Below are 23219 nucleotides of genomic sequence, written 5' to 3' on the forward strand. Positions count from 1 at the left end.
ACCCCTATGCAAACCACCAACACAGCTCTAAAGGACGAAGGTAAGCATGCACTGGGGTGATCTGAGGGAGCGTGCATGGGGAAGTTTCCACTTCATTACCTGCTCACTGTTCCTCAGAGACACAAGGAAGGTGTGGTTGAGAGTTTCTAGGTGAGCAAGTGATTTCTCCAGCTGATCCCGGACATCTGCATAGGTGATGTTAGGGTCACTAGCTTCTTGAATGTTGTCTTCCGAACTTCTTTTCCGTGGCTTCTCGATAAAATGTTGGACTGTCTGAATAGCCTTTCTAGTCATCTCTTTGCGTGCTTCCACGGACAGCTTCAACAAAAAAAGGTATTGAGCGGCAGTGAGACAAAGCAGCCCCACGTTACTAGAGATGGTGTATTTAATAAGGTTTTAGCGAGGTAGAGAACAAGAGTGAAACGTTAATAAACAACTTTACGTCTAGGACTTTTTTTATATTAGTTTTTCTTCTGTGAGGAAAACAACAGTGAGGTACCATATGTCCTTTCAAAGTAGTAAATATAGATTTTTTTTAAATGCTAAAATGCAAAAGTAGGCGGTGTTGTGATGCAAGTAGCATTCAGATAGATTACTGGTTATGGTGCAGAAACAAGGAGTCATTTCTACAGTTACAATTCCCAGTTTCAATCATTTATTATAAGGAAATGACTAAAAAGAAGAAAATCATATAGGCATAATGATTTCAACTGGAATAAGACTATAAAGTAAAACCTCAAAAGCAATCTAGTTGCCTGGTAATAAGAGAAATGGTAACTAATTTATAATCAGTTACTAGACAGAACATTATGCAGCCGTTAAAATTAGATATAAAATCAATATTAGCAATTTGGAAAGTGCTTATCATAAAATGTTGAATTTTAGGAATCAGAAATCACAAAACTGTCTACACCATGCTCGTATTAAAATGTGAACTAAACCTATGTGTATGGCTGAACAGAAACACACACACACACACACACACACGTGCGTGACTGTTATGTTAAAATGTTAGGATTATGAGAAATTTTGTTCTCAATTTTCTATATTTTCTATGCTAATGTATTCATTCAATTACCAACCAAGTATTTAATGAGTTGTCACATGCGGAAGTCACTTTGTTAGGTATGCAGGAATTGTCTTTTTCTAATGATATTAAAAACATGAAGCTTACTTGGCCTCCAGTCTAAACGTAACCCACCTTGATGGATGCACCATAGACTTGTGAGCCATGTTGGGCCTTTTTAGGCCCCACTGATTCGTGCTGTTTTGGATCCTAGATTTAGCTTCACATCAACTACTCAAGCACATTTTTACTATAGCTTTAAAAGGGCTCTGAGTGGATTTAAATAAAATCAAATACAAAACAGATGAAGAGTCTTAGGACAAAATCTTATCTTTATTTTCTTTCTCAAAATCAGGTACCATGTGTCTGGTTATTCTGAAAAGTACGACAGGCATCCACATGGCATCAGTGAGCACACCAGGCGGCAAATCCCCCTCAACCCTCCCCACCAGCTGCCTCCGAGTCACTCTTCGTAGAATTCATGTGGAATAATGAGGACAGCTGACATTTCCTTTGGTCTATACAAATGTGGCTAAAAAGGAACTTTAGGAAAGTACTATTTCCACTGAACTGTAGCTAAGTGTGTGATTTGCAAATGCAGCCTCAAGTAAGTTTTGTAGCCAAACTGCTACCCCCAAGCACCTGGGTGTACAACAGACTCAGAAGCCACCTCTGACCACAAGTAACAGTTACATTATTCTCCTCCTTCCCATACCCTGTGAACTCTTTTCTCTGGTTGAAAAACAGCCCTCTTTACTTCCCCCCATCATGTGGATGCAAAGACTGAGCCCCGGGGAGGTTCTGTGATGTGTCGGGGTTCCTCGCGTGAGGGCAAAAAGTAAAAGCCAGAATGCAGGTGCGTTGGTCATGGAACTGGTGCTCCCCTCTCACTGCACGTCACACAGCTTCCACTTTGCCGTGTCCACCCGCTCCCGAGCTCTGTGGAGCGTAGGATGGGTGCACACTGGCTAAGTGCTCAACAGAAGGAAAGACAAATAAGAATATGGCCTCGTAAATCCTTCCTTTCTGTTCACTCCTCTTCGTTTCCCCAAGACACATGGGTTTGGGGAATATTTGCAAACCCAGCTGGCCAAATGTCAGCCTGTCAGGGGGCGTGGAAGGTTCCCACGACAGACCGGCAAGGCAGTAGGGAGAGGACAGGCAGCTCATGTGTGTGGAAAGCAGCGCCCTGAGAGAAACAATCAGTCTCTGTGCCCTGGGAAGAGTCCAGACGCCATCTTTGTTGTCCCAAGTTTGCCTCGCCACTGCCTACTCCGGAAATAGTATAGGGAGAGTGCTACCCTCACAAGACCTGTGTTTAATTTTTACTGCCTGGGTGACACTTGACAACATGCTTCAAGCCTTCATTGTGTCACGTATAAAATGTGAAAAACATCATCTACCATACCATGTCATTCTGAGAATTTAAATGAGAGAATATGTAAAACATTCAGCAAAATGCCTTACCCATAGTTGGTAACTCAATAAATGAAAGCTCAATTCTAATTTGGCCAACTGATACAATACACAGGCCATCTTCTACCTGTTAGACTTATCTTCATAATAAGTTTGCCATGTAATCCCTTTTAGAAAAAACCTTTTCATAAGGTCTGCAAGTTCCTTGGCATGGTAACTCAAGGACTTTCCCAGGCTGGCCCGAAGCTAACCCTCTAGCCTCATAATGTCACCGTAGCCCACACTCTAGGTTCCATACGCAGAAGCTTTTCTCATTCCCTGGTGTCAGCTGGTATCTCAGTGAAATGCTGTCTCTTCTCTGCAAAGCAAATGCCTAGTCATGTTTCTATACCAAGCTATACACAAGTCATCCTGGAATCCTCTGTTTCTTCAGCCTCTACAGCTGGTCCATTGGCAAGTCATCTGCTCCAACACCCAAGTGCCTACTCCATGCTTACAAGCATGTGGACTCCAGCTGCCCAGCAATACTGAGTGCAGGCCTCATACTGACATCCATGCTTTCCTAGAATCTGCTATAGAACTGCCACAGACCGGCCAGTAGAGAAAAGTGAATTCTCTAGGAGTTCAAGTTGTTTGATCTCATCACCAGTATCGTCAGAAAAGTATCCCCCTCCCCCACTCTTAATGATCTTTCAAAACAACTAAATAATCATAGTTACTAAGAATACAGAGTGTAAATAAATGCAAACCTAAGTTAATTTTTCTCAGGGAGCCGGGGCCTGTACAAGAGGCAGAATGATATTATGATAAAAGATGGAAGGGCTTTTACTTGCCTGGGCATTGTGCTTGATGGGACATTTAAGCTTTTTACTCTTTGTGAGAACAGGTTCATTGCTGAAAGACTGTAGGGTGAGGGGCACCTGGGTGTCTCAGTCAGTTAAGTGTCTGACTTTGGCTCAGGTCATGATCTTACAGTTCATGATTTCCAGCCCCACATCAGGCTCTGTGCTAACAGCTCAGTGCCTGGAGCCTGCTTCTGATTCTGCGTCTCCCTCTCTCTCTGTTCCTCCCCCACTCATGCTCTGTCTCTCAAAAACAAATAGATGTTAAAAAAAAAAAATTTTTTTTTAAAAAGAAAGACTATAGGGTGAGATTAAATACAAGTTTCACACTGAATAAGTCTATTAGACTTACTTTCCTTAAACTCTTCTGTAATAGAGGAAATAAGTAGTAAGAGAAAAAAGATGGACAAATGTACCGGAGAGAAAAATCACAATTTCTTCACGGACTTTAGTAGCCATAAGGTACTTCTGTTCCTAACCTTCTATTTTGAAGCCCACGGCATTAACACATCACTCATACACATATTTCTATAATAAGAAAGAGAAGATTTTGTAGAACTCTTCCCTGCCAGCAATTAGTAACTACTATTTAAGAAGCTGTGAGTTGTGTAAAATAAAGTTATTGTTCTAGCACTCAATAAGTATGTCTTGTGCATCTATTTTGTAGGCCCTGTGGAAAACCACGAGCGAGGCTCAGAGAAACCGTTTTTAATATAGGACACAAGCTGGTGGGAAGGGGGAGAAATTTAGGAACCATCCCTGACATCCACGAATCTCACTGGGTCTACCTTCAAAATACATCCAGGCTACCCAATTCCCACCACGTTCACCGCCACCACTCAGTCCCAGGCCACATCGCCCCTCTTGCACTGCAATGGCTCTAACTGGTCTCTGGATGAGGCAGAGAGAGCAGCAGTCACCAAACGCAAGTATTCCGTGGATTCTAACGCACTTGCCAGTCCCCTTGCAGCTAGGATGAGCCATGTTCCAGGCAATGAGATCTGAGCAGAGGTGACACGTTTCCCTTCTGAGCCAAGGCAACATACAAGCCGCATGCATCATTATCCAGTCTCCCTTCCTTCCCAGCTGTAGCAGAGGGGACTGGTCCCAGGCAGCACCGATACAAGACGAAAGAGCTCCCATCAGCCTGGATCCTAAGTGACTTCATGGTAGAGAGCCCTTTGTAGTCTCTAACTGGGATAGGAGCATGCGGGAATATTAGCCTTGGTTGGGTTAAGCCACTGTGATCCTGGGGCTAACTGGGTACTCCAGCATTACCCAGTTCCACAGTGATATTTTAAAAACAAATCTGATCATGTCACTCCTCTGCTCACATCTATTTTACAGCTTCCTAATTTACTACAAATAAAACCCAGCCTTCAATGCCCTGTGAAGCCCTATAGGACTTGTTCTTCACTGGACCCGATCTGCCTAAGCCTACTTCCTTCCTTTTTCTACACTCCTGCTCCGCTCTAGGCAGACTGGTCTCCACGCAGTCTGTCAGCGCCTTTCCACTCGTGGGCTCCTCTGCTTGAGATGTTCTTCTCCAGGTATCTTCACAGCTGTTCCTGAGCTTCCCTCAGGACTCGGCACCGAGGCTGCCTCATCAGTGGGGCCTCCCCACCATTCAACAGGGGCTAGCACCTCCTGGCGCTCTCTCTCCTTACTCTGTGTTCCTTCTTCCTCATTACTGACATCTTGTCTTTCCATCTGTGTGCTGCCTCCCTGATACTTATATTCCTAGAACCCCAGACCCAGAATGGTAGCTCATTCTGTATGTTGAATGTACGAGTGAATGACTGACATTTTATTTATTTTTAATGTTTATTTTTGAGAGAGAGAGAGAGAGAGATGGAGAGAGAGAGAGAGAGAGAGAGAGAGAGAGAATGAGTGGGGGAACGGCAGAGAGAGAGGGAGGGAGACACAGAATCTGAAGCAGGCTCCAGGCTCCGAGCTGTCTGCACAGAGCCCAACACGGGGCTCAAATCCACAAACTGTGAAATCATGGCCTGAGCTGAGGTCAGACGCTTAACCAACTGAGCCACCCAGGCATCCCTGAATCACATTTAAAAAAGACAGAATAGCAGAAGTGAGTTGCAGAGGTGGGAAAGGCCATGGTATATGGTATATGTATAACCACCAGGGAGCACTTCAGTGTAGAAAGAGTAGAGGTCTAAAGGGCCATACAGAAAATATGTCAGGCTTTACAGGACATCTGGTCCTCTGTTACATATTCTTTTGTTTGGTTGGTTGGTTTTATAATCCTTTAAAAAGACGTACAAACCCATCTTAGCTAAGGGCTGTAACAAAAACAGGCAGGGGGCTGAATGTGACCTGCAGGCCATAGCTGGGTGACCCCCGATCCACAATGTTAAAAACCTATAGCTGGAAAGAAGAACTGAAAATAGTAAGTGGCCTTGTGTGCCAGGCTAGTTATGGGACATCAACTACAAGAATTAGAAGCCAATGAAGGCAACCTGTATACGGAGGATTACAATTACAGAAAAATGCCTTACCCGGTTTCCAATTAAAAACACATTGCCAGAGAATCTTACTTCACAGAAACATATGAAACTACAGGCATCTGAGAAAAAAACGTCATCCTTCTTCAGGCCTCCCTTCATCTGTGCTTCCAGAATCAGTTCAGAGTTCACACGTCTGGAAGCGCCTCCGACATCATCTCTTCCCGGGGTCATAAACCACTGCCAGGCGCTCTGAAAGCACGCTAGTTACCCCACGTGAATGAAAGAACAGACCACAGCACATTCAAACCGTCGGTTACACACACATCTCCTTGACTACAGGCGATCCTTCAGAGTAGAAACTGTGCCTTTTAAAACCTCTGGATTTCCTAGCACCTAATGCAATGTTCAGCGCGTTGCAGACAAACACAAAACCGCTGTTAGATTACTCAACTCGGATCAACACGGTGCGGAGGGAGGAGAACCTTCAGAAGTGCAAGGAAAACAACGTGTTCTCAACATGGCCCTAGAAACCTGGGGTCCCGATGGGGCCAAAGGCTCCAATTTACCACAGCCTCTGCGGTGTCCTGTTTCCTGTGAAACTGCAAAGGGATGTTTTCAAGGGCCTGAACAACAACAACAAAACCGGGGGCAGGTGTGTGTCATCAGGAGGAGGACACCTGGGGTGATGGGGAGCTTCGCGGGAAGAGACGCGAGGACGTTAAACTGGCGGCGACTCGCAGCGCGTTCCCTGGATGCACACCCGGCGACTACGTGCTGACACACAAAACGAGGTCGGGTCCCTGCCCCTGGGTACATTATAGTAAGAAATACGGGGAGATAAAAGGCATCACAAAGAAGCACGCCTGTTACAAAACCGCAATAGGGTAAAGTGGAGACAAGGCAGAGGCCTCGGAAGGGCGCCCCGCCCAACCGGAAGTGGGTCTCCGGAAGTGGGCCACGCCCAAGCTGAGCCTCCGCAGTGAGTAGGCCCCAAGACCAGAGGCGCTCCCCACGAGGTCAGCAGGTCAAGGGGGCCAGTGGGGAACCTGGGGGTTGGCTGGCTTGGCTGGAATCCAGGGTGCAAGCAGAGGGGAGGGTCCGCGCAGGGGTGAGCGCAGGCCAAGCTGGCGGGACGGTGCTTTATCGCCCTGACTGGGAAGGCGGGAGGCGAAGGAGCTAACGCAGAAGTCGCCACAATCAGCCCTATTGTTTTCAGGTAATGGCTTCATTCAGAATTCACCAAGACAACTTTCCTCATCTGCAGGTTCCCTAAGGCGATAAACCTTGCAAAGCGGAGACCGTTTTCTTTTTAGAATGAACACAGCATGGGTTTGAAGATAAGGCTGATGTTTAGGAAATGGCAGGTGACTTAAAACCCAGTTGCTACCCACAGTCAGCTGGAAAAATCAGTGTTTTTGTTGCTAATAGTAACTATTAAATAACGGGAAAGTCAAGAGCAAAATTCACATTTTTTTTTTTAACATCACAGCTAATTTGACAGATGTAAGAACATCTCTGGCTGATAAATACCTATAGCCTCTCTTTTTAGGTCCCCATTTACAACCTCCTCTACTTTTTTCCCCCTTCTTTCTTTAAATTCAAGCTAGTTAACATACAGTGTAGTCTTGATTTCAGGAGTAGAACCCAGTGATTCATCACTTACATAGAATGCTCAGTGCTCATCTCAACAAGCACCCTCCTTAATGGCCATCCCCCACCTACCTCCCCTCCAGCAACCCTCAGCTTGCTCTCTGTATTTAAGAGTCTCTTATGGTTTGTCTCCCTCTCTTTTTATTTTCCCGTCCCCTGTGCTCATCTGTTTTGTTTCTTAGATTCCCGTCTACTTTTCTTCTCTCTCTCCTTCCTCCTTTTCGAGTGCAAACACTTCCTCACTTACCACAGGCTAGAGCTGGTTTTGACACAGGGGGATACCAAGGTAAGTTCTTCTCTATCTGTGAAGAACATACATCTTACCGGGAAAGCCAGACACAAAAATAAGCACTTCTAAAATGTAAACAGGAATAAAACATAGTATGTGGGTGCACCAAGAAAAAAATGTCGGTCTTGGCAAGGCAGGAAAGTCTTTACAAAGGAGGGAGCGTCTGAACCAGAACTTGAATAATGATCAAGGATTCATGTGGGTGAAGTGTGTGTGTGGGTAGATTTCAGGCAGAGACAGAAGCATAGGGACTTTCAAAAAAGGCTTTTATGAAAGAGAACATTCTGTGGCTGTGACTCCAGAACACCTGAGGGATTGAATCTCTTCCTCCCAAAACCAGCAGCTCACTACCTCAAAGGATCTCAGGGAGGTGGAGGAGTGGGTACAGAGCAACAGCTAATAGTGTATTTGGGAAAGGAGGAAGAAATATTTTTGAAAACAACCAAATGATCCCAGGAGTTTGATGCTCCACGGCTCCCCCTAAACCCCACTGCCACAAAAAACTAGACCCTACCTCCCCTAGGGTCACTTGCACATCAGACCTGGACAGTCACTGTTCTAGGGGTGAGGAAGAGCCCACAGTGGTGTGAACAGAGTCTGTGTGTGCTCAGGCAGGAGACCATCCTATAGGGGAAGAGATGCAAAGGAGGGCTGTGGTCACCAGCGGTGCCATGGTGAGGAGCTTATACATTCTCCTTGAGGCCAGTGGGGATGTGTGTCATCAGCACACAAAGCTTTTCTGAAGGGGATGCCGGGGCAGAGAGTTTTAAGGGAATCAGTTTCTAGATCTTCACCTTTTCTAAACCCTCTGTCCTGAAACTGATCCTGAGAACATTCTGGAGGTCAAGGTGTCGACCCTATTCTCTTTCTCAACTCTGCTTTCACATGGGCCTTCCTCCACTTACATAAGAAAGACATGCACCACATTCTTCCTGAATCTGACTCTGCTACATGGACCTAGAGTCTCAAAAGTTCTAGACCACCAAACAAGGGACAACTGAAAACCCTGGGGTGTGACGAGACTCCAACAACTGGATAATGAATTCTTTCCGCACAGTCCAGTTTCCACTTCTTTCAGTTTCAACAAAATTTATGAAACATCTGTGGAGTTGTCAATGGATAAAACATTAAAAATAATTTTTAACAAGAGATGGACAGAGCTCCTTCCCCATCCACTGTGAACAAGGTTTTCAAACATTCCTTATCCATGAAAATGTAAAAGGGGAAGAAGTGAGGTTGAAGGTAATCGCAATCCAGCAGTAAGCAGCACTCATCAAAGGGCACATAAACTAATTAAAAAGCAATATTTAAAGCCCTAAGCATCTCATGAAGAGGTACATTTTAAATACACTTTTAATGTTATGATAAATTCTTATGTATCAAAAGTTAACACATCTATGCTGTTCTCATCAAATCTATGACTGAAACAGTAACTCAATACAGAATAATATTTTAAAAACATCGTAGCGCTGTGGTCACAAGAAAAACTTTAGATGTTTATTTCTATTTATGTGATTATTTTTGGTGCAGAGAAAGGACTTTTAAGCATAAAAATACTGCACTGGCTAAAATCACACAATAGTGAACTACAGACATTCTTGGCATAAAACAACTCAGGGTATTTGTTCACCGAATCCCAGACTTCCTCAGTAGGAGGCCTGACCAGACTCTACTGTGACATCACACAGCCTAAGGCCATGTCTCTAGGATGACCAAAGCCTCTCTCTCTCTTTTTTTTAAAAAAAATTTTAATGTTTTTTTTTTTTTCTTTTTGAGAGACAGACAGACAGACATACTACGAGCTAAGAGGGGCAAAGAGAGGGAGACACAGAATCTGAAGCAGGTTCCAGGCTCCAAGCTGTCAGCACAGAGTCCCATGTGGGGCTTGAACTCACAAACCACAAGATCATGACCTGAGTGCAAGTCAGACGCTTAACCCACTGAGCCACCCAGGTGCCCCTAAGGTGACCAAAGTCTCTCTTCAGATTCCTTCCTGAGAAACTCAAAAGAGCCAGTAGAATTTACTGTTTATTTCAGCCAAAACCCAGAGATAGGCCGAGAGGCCCCCGAGCCCCTTACTGGAGCAGTGACTTTACAAAGCCTGCCATTGTAAACCCTTCTCTGCCTGTCTGGTATGTAAATCTGCCATCTCCAGAGAACCTGGAAGCATCTCTTTAAAACACAGACATCCAAGGAGACAGTCCATGCCTCTCCCCCCCCACCCCCTGCCCCGTGTGGGAGGGTAAGGACCCAGCAGCAGCGTCAGGGAGCACAGTGCTCCACCACCTTGCACTCTCTAATGCCATAAAGACCCAAGGCTTGCTTCCTGCCAGGTAAGCATCACTTAGCAAACCCAGAGAGTGGCCCAGTTCCAGGGACCAACCCGTGAGGACCTTTCCTTTAGTGCAACCCCTCACTTAGTCTCCTGCCTTTTATTTCAGAGGAGCTGAGCTCAGTTAACGTGGACTGTCCTCCCTGCGGCAGTAGGAATCACGAAATAAAATGTCTCCAGGCGCCTGGGTGGCTCAGTCAGTTAAGTGTCCGTCTCTTGGTTTTGGCTCAGGTCATCATCTCATGAGTTCGTGGGTTCGGACCCTGTGTCAGGCTCCTTGCTGAAGGGGTGGAGCCTATTTGGGATTCTCTCTCTCTCTTTCTGCCCCTCCTCAACTTGCGCTGTCTCTGTCTCTCTCAAAATAAATAAACTTAAACAAATCTGTCATTACTGCCTTTAACTAGTGCCAGCTTTGTTTCTCGTTGACAAAAGAAACAGAGTACAAATTGTTTGACAAGGAAGAATGCAACCTTTCTAACCCCTGAAGATGCGTTTTTTCTTATACTTTTTAAAGGGACCGTGTTAGTTATCAAATCACTGTGTGATTTGTAGATTACTCTGGGAACAAACAGCTACCTAACAGTTTTACTTTAATGCCAACATGTAAAATAAAGAGAATTACCTCCTCCTTTATACCCATTTAAAATTATGACAAAAAAGTCTTAGATAGCAAGAGCCATGGTCTGAATGTATGTGTCTCTCAGACTTCAGATGTTGAAATCCCATCCCCCAATGGTGACAGTGTTAATGGTGGGGCCTGTGGGGGTACTTGTCTGCAGGGTGGAGCCCTGGCTGAAGGTATATCGCCTTACAAAGAGGCTCCAGAGAGCTCCCTGTCCCTTCACTATGTGAGGACACAGGAAGAAGGTGCTGACCGTGAGCCAGGAAAAGGGTTCTGACCAGAAATCGACCATGCCGGTGCCTTTATCTGGGATGCGGTTTCCCTGAGTGTGATTTTTAGACCATGTGCATTGAAATAACTAAGCGCTACTTCAAAAGTAAGAATCCCAGAGCCCTCTACTTACAACTCTCTATGTGGCATTAGGGAAGGCACTAGCACTAGGGAAGGCATTAGGGAAGGACAGAAGGAAACCTGTCTTTTACACAAGCTTCCCCAGGTTACTTGTAATGGCAAAGGAAGTGTGCAACCTATAACTGTAAGCTCTGGGGACTTTAAACTTCTGAAGGACTCAATCAACTGGCTGATGGTGAATGTGGGATGCGCCTGGAGGTGGCTCCTGGGATGGTAGCGGAGGGACAGGAAGGAGGTCACTGCAAGAGTCCAGACAGGTTGGGGGATGGGGAAGGGAGAGATGAAAGAAAAGGGCAGTTGTGGATACAGATGAGTATGTAACAGAACTAAGAGACACCAAAATGCTGTCCTGGGCTAGCTGCCCCACTATGTGCTTCCCCGGATACAGGTAGCCGGGTGCCTATCAGCTGACCCAGCAGGCTCCAAACCTTTTTGTCCAAGACCCAGAGTAAGAAACACACTGCATACCAAAGCTCACCACCTATATCTATATATGCATATATGAAAAGCAAACAAAAGTTTCCTGAAACAATACAACCCCTACGTGGTGGGATGCATACTGATATTTTCTGATGTTAATCTACATTCTAGTCTTTCTGGTTTGTTCGTTTTTAATGCCAATCACAACACTTAATTACAGGCCTCACTAATGGGTTATAACTCAGTCTGTAAAACACCTGCAAATCCGCTCCAGCGATAACACGATGACTTGCAGGGGCCAGCAAACATGGAGGCTACAAACGAAGTATCAAATTGCCTAAGTCAGATTTAATTGACTTCATTAAAGAAGAAATTACTTTATGTTTTACTGATGGCATAACATTAATTCCTGCATGGACACTGAATGCTGCATGTATGTTTTATTTCTAAGACTGCTTTCCTTACTAGATTATGAGATCCATTGGAACAGGGCCCATATCTTATTCATTTTTTTATTCCCAGTGCTTAGATAGCATTTTAAGCACTGTTAAGTTATAAATATATCATTAAATAATATCTTAAATAGTATGCAACAGCAAATGAAAATTGAGACATCTTAACAATTTTGCTTTAATATAGTTAACCAGATACTCAACCACAAAAATAAGAATGTACCTCTTGTCACATTCAACTATATACTTAATAGAAAATCAATGTTATAACTTTGCCTTTTTGCTTTAACTATCAATTGCTTATATAATAAAAATGAATGATGCAGGACAGAGAGCCCACTTTATCTTTGACTTTTTCCTTGTAGAATAACCACAGAAATATTATTATTCCTCAGCAAGTGTGAACGGCCCTATTCTTTTTTACTATTCACTTTCAGCAGTGACATAAGCTTATACATTCCTAAGTTTTTCAACAGCTTGAAGGTCACCTTTATCTAAATAGGGAAAGACATGAAGACTGTTAGAAATAGGATGAAATATTCCTGCAATCAGTAATGAATGCTACCGCCCTCTGCTGTGGGGCGTAAACAGGTTTTAACAAGATCTGAAAGCACTCATTCACACGCTCATTTAAAAACCTTTCCCTATCATATGCAGGCATGGGCTACACAGCACAAACTATAATTATTAATATCAATTTATGTAGATCCACTAAATTTATATCAAAACCAAATGTAACTTTGAAAATCCAGATCTTAATCCAATACTTAAAACTACATAGGATCATTTAAAACCGAAACTGTTGCTAGAGTTTTGAAATTGGACTAAAAAGAAATCAAATGTTTTTGTTTTTGTTTTTACCTTCTAGGTAAGAATAAAACAGGATAAAGAAAAGCAAGGGGAACCGACTAATACTGTGTGCGTACTTGCACCCAGAGCTTTATACAGGTTATTTTATTGAATCCTCACAATGGTTACATGTGTACGTGTTCCTGATAATGTGGGCATCTTCCTGATATCCGCTCAATAGCACGTGTACCAGGAGCTGACCGTGCGGTCTGTAAAGGACCCGCTCAGTGCTGCTCTGGGGGGACTTAAGCCAGGTCATTCAGGGAACCCCACCCCTCTCCCCACCGTTGATTGTTAGTGCAGGTTACCGCCAGATCAAAGCCAATCGGGACCTGGCATACCAGGGCCACAGGGGTCGGTTCGGGGGTGATCTTATCAGCATAAAACTTAAAATTTCTGTGTGGTGCCTGTGGGGAGCTTGCTCACTCCATCTGCCTGGATATAAATTAGGAAGCAGCATAGCCCCAATTACTTCCAGCCATCACACTGAAGCCAAGAACCTTCTGATGAAGCTAACACCCTAAGACAGCAGGGAAAAGAGATGGAAAGAAACTGGCTCTTTGATGACCACTCGCTGCTAAGTCAGCTGACCCTGAAGTCAGCCCCTACCTCTGGACCTTTCAGTTCATCAGCCCAGTAAATTTTCTGGTCAATTAAGCCAATTTAATTGGATTTTTTTATTTGTGTCTAAAAACATTCAAAAATTAATCTATATTTATATAGTAGTGACTACTGTTCTCCATTATACAGTGTGGAAAACTCAGAAGATAGAGTAATTTTCCCAAGGTCAAGCTGGATGGGAACTCAGGAAGATCTGACTATAAACTTGCCTCTTTCTCTGTCACCATGCTACCATTAAAAGAACTTAAGATGTGTCTAAAATCCATCAACATTCAATTCAGTTCAACTTGTTGAGAAGCCACAATATTACCATACGAAACTTCCTCGAATTTAAACTTTTTCTCTGTGCTCCTCTTGAGAATTTTTAACATCTGCTGATCAGTGGCATCAATGTCTCATAGTCTTTACACAGAGAGGTGGCATTAAATATCCCTCATCAGACCAGGTATACTGGACAAAAACTGGTTATACTCTGATTAAGGAATTCTTCTAGGGGATTCAGTGGAAAAAAAAAAAAAAAGGTTATATAGTGTGTGGAATTTCCTCATAGAATGTTTATAAAAATGCACTACAGAAACAAATGCATGCAGCACATATGCCAATACTATAATAATGATCACAAATCAAGTGAGTCTGGTGTTGACACCTTACCCTGGTCCATCATCTCCCACAAGACACTGCAATGACTATCAGTAAGATGAAGAGGCAACCTACTGAATGAGGGGACGGTATCTGTATATGACTTATCTGATAAGGGGTTAATATCCAAACTATATAAAGAACTCATACAATTCAACACCAAAAAATCATAGATAATCTGATTAAAAAACAGGCAGAGTACCTGAATAGACATTTTCCCACAGAACATATACAGATGGCCAGCAGACACATGAAAAGATGCTTATTACTAATCCTCAGGAAAATGAAAACCAAAACCACACGAGACCTATCACCTTATGCCTGTCAGAATGGCTAGTATCAAAAAGACAAGAAATAATGAGTGTAAGAGAAAATGTAAGGAAAAGGGAACTCTCACATACAGTTGGTGGGAATGTAAACTGTTGAAGCCACTATGGAAAACAGCATGAAGATTCCTCAAAAAATTAGAAATAGAAATACCATACGATCCAGCAATTCTACTACTCTTCACAAAAGAAAAACAAAAACATTAATTTGAAAAGATATATGTACCCCCATGTTTGCTGCAGCATTATCTACAACAGTCAAGATATGAAAGCAACGCAAGTGTCCACTGAGATGAATGGACAAAGATGTGTTCTATACACCCAATAGAATATTACTCAGCTATAAAAAAGAAAGAGGTCTTGCCATTTGTGATAATATGGATGGACCTAAAGGGTGTTATGTGAAAAAAATCAGAGAAAACCAATGATCATATGGAATCTAAAAACCAAAACCAAAAAAGACCCATAAATACAGAGAACTAAACATTGCTAGGGGTGGGGTGGAAGGCAGGGATTAGGCAAAATAGGTGAAAGGGATCAAGAGCCACAAACTTCCAGGTATGAAATACAGAAGTCATAGGGATGGAAATACAGTACTGACTGTATTGAAGTACAGTAAAAAATAATGTAGTAACTCTGTATGGTGACAGATGATAATTATACTTATCATGGTGAGCACTGCATCATGTACAGAATTGCCGAATCAGTATGTTTTACACCTGAGACTAATAGAACATGGCATGTTGACTATACTTCAATTTAAAAAAAAAAGAGAAAAAATGTTGCACTGGCCTTCACACTGGAGTTTCCCTGTCCCCAGGCCTGTGCCATCGGTTACTTCTCCAATCATCACCAAAGTGATCTTTCTTTTTTTGTTAAGGTTATTATTTAGAGAGAGAGGGAGAGAGAGAGAGCACGCACATATGTGCATGTGCGAGCCAAGCAGGAGCAGGGGGAGGGGCAGAGAAAGAGGAGAGAGAAATTCCCAAGCAGGCTCCGCACTGCCAGCGCAGAGCCTGGGCCGGGGCTCGATCTCACGGTTTGTAAGATCAGGACCTGAGCCAAAATCAAGTTGGACCCTTAACCGACTGAGCCACCCAAGTGCCCCCAGAATGATCTTTCTTTTTTTTCTTTTTTTTATTGTTTTAATATTTTTATTTATTTCTAGGAGAGAGAGAGAGACAGCGTGAGCAGGGGAGGGTCAGAGAGAGAGGGAGATACAGACTCCGAAATAGGCTCCAGGCTCTGAGCTGGCAGTCAGCACAGAGCCCGACCGAACCCACGAACCGCGAGATCATGACCTAAGCGAAAGTCGGATGTTTAAACGACTAAGCCCCCCAGGCGATCCTTCTAAAGTGAAAACTTGACAGTGTCACTACGTGACTTAAAATTTACGTCTGATCCATGCCCAGGACAAAGTATAAACTTTTTATCCAAGTACGTGAGATTTTTCATTACCAGGCCCTTCCTTATCTCTATAGCCTCATTCCTACCCTTTCACATTCACACCGTATTTCTCGTAGTTTACTGAAGGTACTAGGGTTTGTTGTTGTTGTTTTTTTTTTAATGCCTTTATTACAACTACTGTATCTGTCTGGAATGTTCCTCCCCTTCTAAGCTTTCCCTTCGTGGTACTCATGACAAATATCCTCATTTATTAAGACTCAGCTCAAACACCTCTTCTATTCTGGCCTTTCCTGGCCATACCACAGCCCTGTTGACTCAACTACTGACCATGTCTACCTTGCTTCTTCTACATCATGAATCACATACATCAAATCATCAATTATGAATCCTTCACAAATGTGTCTGTTGACCATCTTCATCTGTGAAGAGTACCCCTGGGTGTCAAGCAGGCAAAACTAACCAGTATCCTGAGATGGGCTCAATTAGACCAGGATCTCCCCACTGGTACCAAGACCCAAAAAAAGCAGTCAGCAAGAGCGCAGAAGAGAGGGCATGGCCTTTTATTCCAAATTCCTTTGGTGCACAGGCTAGAGAAAGTACTCATAGAATAGTAATTAGGAGGTAAATGGGTTTATAAGTTTAAACGGTACTAAAATGAGAGAATGGAATTTACAGGATGAACAAAGAATGGAGAAGCTGAGGGAGCCCATGTCACTAAGGAGTTACAGCTGAACGAGACACGGAGCAGAACTGGGGAGTCACCAGAGAAGTCATTTCAGTAGGGATGTTATCAGACCTCCTCTCCCCACTGCTTTCTTTTCATGGTAAAATACCACATGATTCTGAGGTTGCTTCTTTGCTCCTCTGTCGTCCCCATGATGGCCACTCGCTGTGGATTTAGAGGCTGCCGGCTTCCGGGCCAGGAGCGTGCCTCCCTTCTTGCACTTACTAAAGGGGGGCCAGGCTCCGCGTCCCGCCAGACTCCTCCTCGGGAGCAGAGGCCTCGTCATTTATGACTGGACTGGCCAACTTTCAGTCTCTGTCACTAATGATTACTTTAGCCAATCTGAAATAATTTTCCCAGCACAGACAGACAGTGCGTTTTCAGTTTGCCAGTCAGGCAGATAATCATGATTGCCCCAAATGGGCTCCTGCAGCCAACTTTTTCAGGCAAGGGAGATAACAGAAAGCAAGATTTTGGGAACAGGCCTCTATGTAAATCCTGACTTTGCCACTTTTAGCTCATAAGACACTGGAGCTGTTATTCAACTTCTCTGAGCCTTAATTTTCTTTTCTGTAAAAATGGTGATAAAGCATTTATGTCCCAGGGCTGGCTGGACAATTCAGAGTAACGTTACAATAAACATTCTCTTCTCTCTCTTCTGGCATCTGTTTGGATGTGAAGCAGTAAATGAAGGCAACTCAGCCTGGAGGACTATGGTAGACTTCTGGAAGGAAATATTAGTTATCCTATTGTTATGGGGGTTGGGGGGACACTAACGGATGTTGAAGGACAACTCAGACTTCTGCGCATCCCAATATCCACAGCAAATGTACGTCCACAATCCTCTTGTGAGGAAGTGGCCAAAAGGAGCCTGTTAAAAATAGGGCGACAAGCCTCTTCATAACCTGAGCACAGCTGATGGCACCGGAGATTAGCACTGCAGCCAAAGGCAGCCACAGACGCTGGGCAGTGACAATCAAAAAGGATTAGGTCTAAGGCAATTTTAATATGCACGATGTGTGTGGAGGTGTGACTGTGAGAGTGCAGTGGGGTGGGGGATTGGGGGAGAGGGAAGTGCCTGTGAGCAGGATCACACCTCCATGTCGTGACTTGTGAGTTGTCCACTGAGATAATGTCCCTTCACTCACATCCTCAGCGGACACAGTATTCTTACTATCATGCCCCACAGACTGAAGTGATCAGACCTGGGGGGTGGAGGTGGGGTTGTCCTTACAGCCTGAAAGAAACAAACCATCACAGAATTCTAAAGCACAGAGCACACCATGTACATCTGCCCTAGCAAAGAACACACGGACCATCCCTCCTTCGGTCTCTGCCCTAGCGCGCAACGCTAACTCCATGCACTACCCAGCTCCGTTCTGAGCCACGCACATGTTCACAAATCAGATGTACCAGGCCGCCTGGGGGGCTCAGTTGGTTAAGCGCCGACCTTGGCTCAGGTCATGATCTCACGGCTTGTGAGTTCGAGCCCCACATCGGGCTCTGTGCTGACAGCTCAGAGCCTGGAGCCTGCTTTAGATTCTGTGTCTCCCTCTCTCTCTCTGCTCCTCCTCTGCTCACACTCTGTCTCTCTCTCTCAAAAGTAAACATTTAAAAAAATCAATAAACAGACAAAAAAAACAAATAAGACATATGGAGCATGAGCACAAGGAAAGTGAGGCTGATCCCTTCTTGCCAGTTTGTTTTCAAATGCTTTGCATGTGGAGCCATTTCCAGGTCGCTGCCCTGACAAAGGCACCTCAGTTTTATGTTTTAATGACTGTCCCCCAGCTTCCCCACTACCCTGCAAAGACATAATGTTATCAGTTTTAAGTTAAAGTAAACAAGTGGAAATAAATTTGTCAAATAGAGCCACAGTGTCTGTATAAATAGCATGTTTAGAACAGGTTTCAGAATATGACAGACTTAACTTCAAATCCTGGTCTGTCACTTAGATGCCAGCAGTCTAGGGTAAGTCCCTTAACTTCTCTGAGCTGTTTCACACACCACGAAACAGGGCGGCGGTGTCTACTGCACCCGGTGGTTACGCAGAGCTGCCGAGACACTAGAGGCACCAGCACCTGAACGCGGCAGCCGGCCGCTACTTCTCTCCCCTCCTTCCACGGCCCTTCCCCAGGCTGTGCGCCCTTCCCAGGCGTCCACTGGCTTCTTACTTCTTCACATTCAAAATCACCAGTCTTCTGGGGACTCTTCATAACACAGGCCCATTACGACCAAACTCTCCAACTTCCTAAAATTAGACTTTTTATGCGTCTGTGAACCTACGAAACAACGATGTCCTGGATTTATTTCAGCTCCAGTGGCCTTTCTCCTCTGCTTCTGAAGCAGAACCGTGTCATGCAATCAACACAAGTCTGGGATCAGGAGACCCGGGTGTGAAAGTGGGATTGGACACTTACTCCTTATTAAAACTCGGGGCAGTAATCCTTCAGGAATGTGACCTTCCCACAGGAGATGATAATACCTGCGCCGTTACCACCCCTCCGAGAGACCTGGGACTGTAAGATGACCCAGTGTACAGGGGAAATGATTATGCTCAAACCCCGTGTTCCTTTCCATGCTGCCTTGAATGCCTTGCTCTGTTTTTACCAACGTCTCTCTTGTGTTCTTAGACTGCAAGCCCACTGAAGGTGGGGATCACATCTCACACCCCCTTAGGGTTTGCTGCATAGGACCAGCGCAGGGCTCACTGACAACAAAAGCAGCAGCAGCATTAGCAACAGTAGCAGACATTCACTTTACTATTTACTGTTGCCCAAGCATCGTTCAAATCACTATGCTGGTACTAAGTCATTTAGGTAAGGAACCGTAATATTCGTGTTTCATCATCAGAAACTCCTGAACTGAAAAGGAAAAAAAAATCCAATATATGTTTTAGGAACATATAAATCTTATTAAGGATAAAAATAGGCATCTGGCAAGAGGAAGGCCAAGAGGAGGGTCAAAGCCAAGGCACTGGAGTGGGGGTACGTTTGTGCAAAACATGCAGATTCTAGGAATGCGACACTTCCTAACATTCTGGGAGCTCATAATTAGGGTTACAGTTAAAAACTGGGAGAGGCACTTCTTAAAATGCTAGAAGGTGGGCAGCGATCGGACTACATTTCCCTATTTTTCCCACTCTCCTACATGATTACTGCTTTGTGTCTTCTCCTCTCTCAAATCTCCACAGTGCCAGGGTACCTGGGTGCTTCAGTCTGTTAAGCATCCGGCTCTTGATTTTGGTTCAGGTCATGATCTCACAATTTGTGGATTTGAGCACCATAGTGGACCCCACAAATGACTGCAGAGCCTGCCTGGGATTCTCTCTCTCTCTCTCTCTCTGCCCCTCCTATGCACTGTCTGTCTCAAAATACATAAATAAACTTTAAAAAAAATCTCCACAGTCCCTACTTCATACTCATACTGAGTTATCTCTCTTTGTCTCTTTGCTGACTGAGAAAACAGAAGCAGCAAGAGGCTAATGGCCTCCATCTCCTGCCACCAATATCTTTCTCATTGAGGTCTTCTCTGACCATCTAATTTTAAATTCCAGCCATTCTGCCATCTTGAGCCCTTTCCAGGTTTACTTTTCTCTTGTACTGACTGCCATTTCACATGTCTGAACTTAATCATCGTTCTTTAGTGTTTGGTTTCCACCTGTCCCTAATGAACTGTCCCTAAAATCACAGGTACCTGTCTATTCTGCTCAGTGCTATATACCCAGCACTGAGAACAATTTCTTATAGCAGCAGGCGTTGATAATGACTTTCCAATGTTGTATAAAAAGTACCCAAGTTTAGAAGCTTAAATATTTATTATCTCATAATCTCTATAAATCATGAATCTGGGTGTGGCTCTGGATCGAAGTCGCTCATGAGGTTATGACCAAACCACTGGTCAGGACTGTGGCTTCACATGACCACAAGGTTGGGTGGCAGGAGGGGCTCCACTTCAACGCTTCCTCACGTGGTGTGGTCTCTTGCTGTATGGAGCTCCTCACAACATGGCAGCCATACCCCCCAAGAGTAAGTGACCAAGAAGAAAACCACAATCTTTCTGTAACCGAATTTTGTAAGAGGCATCCCATCATTTTTTGCTGCATTCAGTTCATTAGAGTAAAATCAGTAAATCTAGCCCATGCTCTAGGAGAGGGGATTACACAGGGGATTAAATACTGGGAGGCAGGGATCATTACAGGCCATCTTACAAGCTGTCTTCCCAAGCACTCAATAAATATTTGTTCAATGAATGAACAAATTAACCAATGATATATACTTGAAAAAATAAGAAGATTCTAAGCCAAATGGGGAAATCAGACTGACTTCTCTAGGAACTTATGGATTTTTAAATCTTAATAAATAGAAAAAGGGCAGTTAGGACAAATAATCAACTTTGGAAGTATAAATACCATGTAAAACCTTTAACGGGGGACTTTCTTTAGAGTCTTGTGACAGAAGGTCATTTTTCTCAGAACTATCTATATTTTATTTATATATGAGTAGATTATGTTAACGTTACAGCAAGCTTCAAAAACTGTATTCTCTATCCTTCAGGTATTCTCTGTTCCCATTTATTCTGTGCCTTTGACAGTCATAATGGCAAAAGAAAAACAATTCCTTTTTAAGTTTTTTCTTCTATGCTTATCTCCTAAGCTCCTGTTTTTTTGCATTTTTGTCAAGATAGGATATGCTTCTCAGACTAAACTCTCACCTTTAAAAACAGAAGACAATAGCTCCTTAAAAACAAAGGCATTCAAGAGCAAGGCCAGAAGAATAATGTTCACAACTACAATAATATGCACAGGCTAGCTGAAAGTCAGATGAGGGTGGTATGCTTTGCACATTTGCAAATCCTGAAACAATCATCACTACTGGGTATCATTAACAAACCTATGCCTGAAACAGAAGGCCTTTAGTAAATGTTGATTGTGTCTTCCCTTCTACACAGAGCATTTACTAAACCCTTCAATAGCACTTTTTATATTAAATTATAATTCATCTGTTACACATGCATACATGTGCACCAATCAACTATGAGCTCTCAAGGGCAAACTTGGCAGTCTTGTGTTTACGGCACCTAGAACAGTGGCAATGAAAAAAAGCTCATTTTCTGAATGTATCTGGTGGGAATAAAGCTCATTCAGTTCAGAATCAAAGGAGTCAAATGATGACTATATTAAAGCCAGAGATCAATGGGAAAAATACTTATTATGAGATTTAAAAAAAGAGCTAACATTTAGTCATCTTGTAACACTGAGTAAACATTTTATAATACTTTCATAGTCGAGTTTAGTATGATTATAAAAGCAATAGTGAACACCATAAAATTTGGGGAGGGGGCTAACATATAAGTACAACTCACATAAATACAGCCAACTGATCTCTGAGAAAGGAGCAGAGGAAGTATAATGGGATAATGACAATCTTGTCAACAAATGGTCCTGGAACCCTGGATGTCCACATGCAAAAGCCTGCATCCAGACACAGACCTTATGCCCTACACAAAGATTAATTCGAAATGGACCACAGACTCACCTGTAAAACATAAAGCTATAAAAATACTCCTGAAAGACTACAAAAGAAAAAAATCTAGATGATGTTGGATATCATTGTGAATGATGGCTGTGAGTTTGTCAATAGAGTACCAAAGGTAAAATCCATGAAAAAAAACAAAAACAAACTGATAGCCTGACTTCATTAAAATTAAAAACTTCTGCTCTGCAAAAGACAATGTGAAGAGAAGGAGAAAAGAGCCACAGGCTGGGAAACATATTTGTAGTAGTCATATTTGGTAGGGGACTGTTCTACAAAATACAATTCTTAAAACAATTAAAAAATATTGATTGATAAATAGACCAAAGATCTTAACAGAAAGCTCACCAAAGAAGATATAAAGATAGCAAATAAGTACATAAAAAGATTTTCCACATCATATATCCTCAGGGAAATGCAAATTAAAACAACAGTGAGATACTCCTACACACCTACCAGAATTGTGAGAATGACTCAAAATAAGGAATGTTGACAACATCAAATGCTGGGCGAGGGTGTGGAGCAACAGGAATGCTCACCCGTCGCTGGTGGGAATGCAGAACGGTGCAGCTGCCTTGAAGACAACTGGGCAGGTTTTTACAAAAGTAAAATACTCTTACCATATAATCCAGTAACTATGCCCCTTGGTTTTAACCAAAAGGAGATGAAAACTTATGTTCACATAAAAACCTGCACATGAATGTTTATAGCAGGTCGCTTCAAAACTACCAAAACTTGGGTGTCCTTCAATAGGTGCATGGATGTATAAGCTATGATACATCCAGACAAAGGAATACTGTTCAGCACAAAGAAGAAATAAACTATCAAGTCATGAAAAGACAGAAAGGAAACTTAAATGCCACGAAGTTTAAGAAGCCACTCTGAAAAGACCACACAACATGAAATTCCAACTGTGGACTTTGCAGTGATGATGATGTGTCAATGTAGGCTCATCAGCTGTAACAAAAATGTAACTTCTGAGGGGGGTTGTTGGTAATGAGGGGGGCCATACATGGATAGGGGCAAGTGGCATAAGAAAAATCTCTGTACCCTCCTCTCAATTTTGCTGTGAACCTAAAACTGCTCTAAAAAAATACTCATTTTTTTATTTTTTAAAGTTTTTTCTTTTTAATGTTTACTTATTTTTGAGAGGG

The 23219-nt window shown here is 43.2% G+C and overlaps 1 protein-coding gene across 1 annotated transcript in view; it reads right to left on the bottom strand.

Annotated features, from left to right (window-relative positions):
- The window catches only part of LOC120225136 (neuroblastoma-amplified sequence-like), a 231412-nt gene that overhangs the window by 54892 nt on the left and 153301 nt on the right, over positions 1–23219 (bottom strand). The window contains exon 27 of the mRNA XM_039223359.1: positions 100–318. Coding sequence (XP_039079290.1) covers positions 100–318 — 219 coding nt within the window. The remainder of the gene's footprint in view (positions 1–99; positions 319–23219) is intronic.

This window comes from Hyaena hyaena, unplaced genomic scaffold (assembly GCF_003009895.1).
Source record: "Hyaena hyaena isolate Hyena2069 unplaced genomic scaffold, ASM300989v1 scaffold_1348, whole genome shotgun sequence".
Taxonomy (NCBI): domain Eukaryota; kingdom Metazoa; phylum Chordata; class Mammalia; order Carnivora; family Hyaenidae; genus Hyaena; species Hyaena hyaena.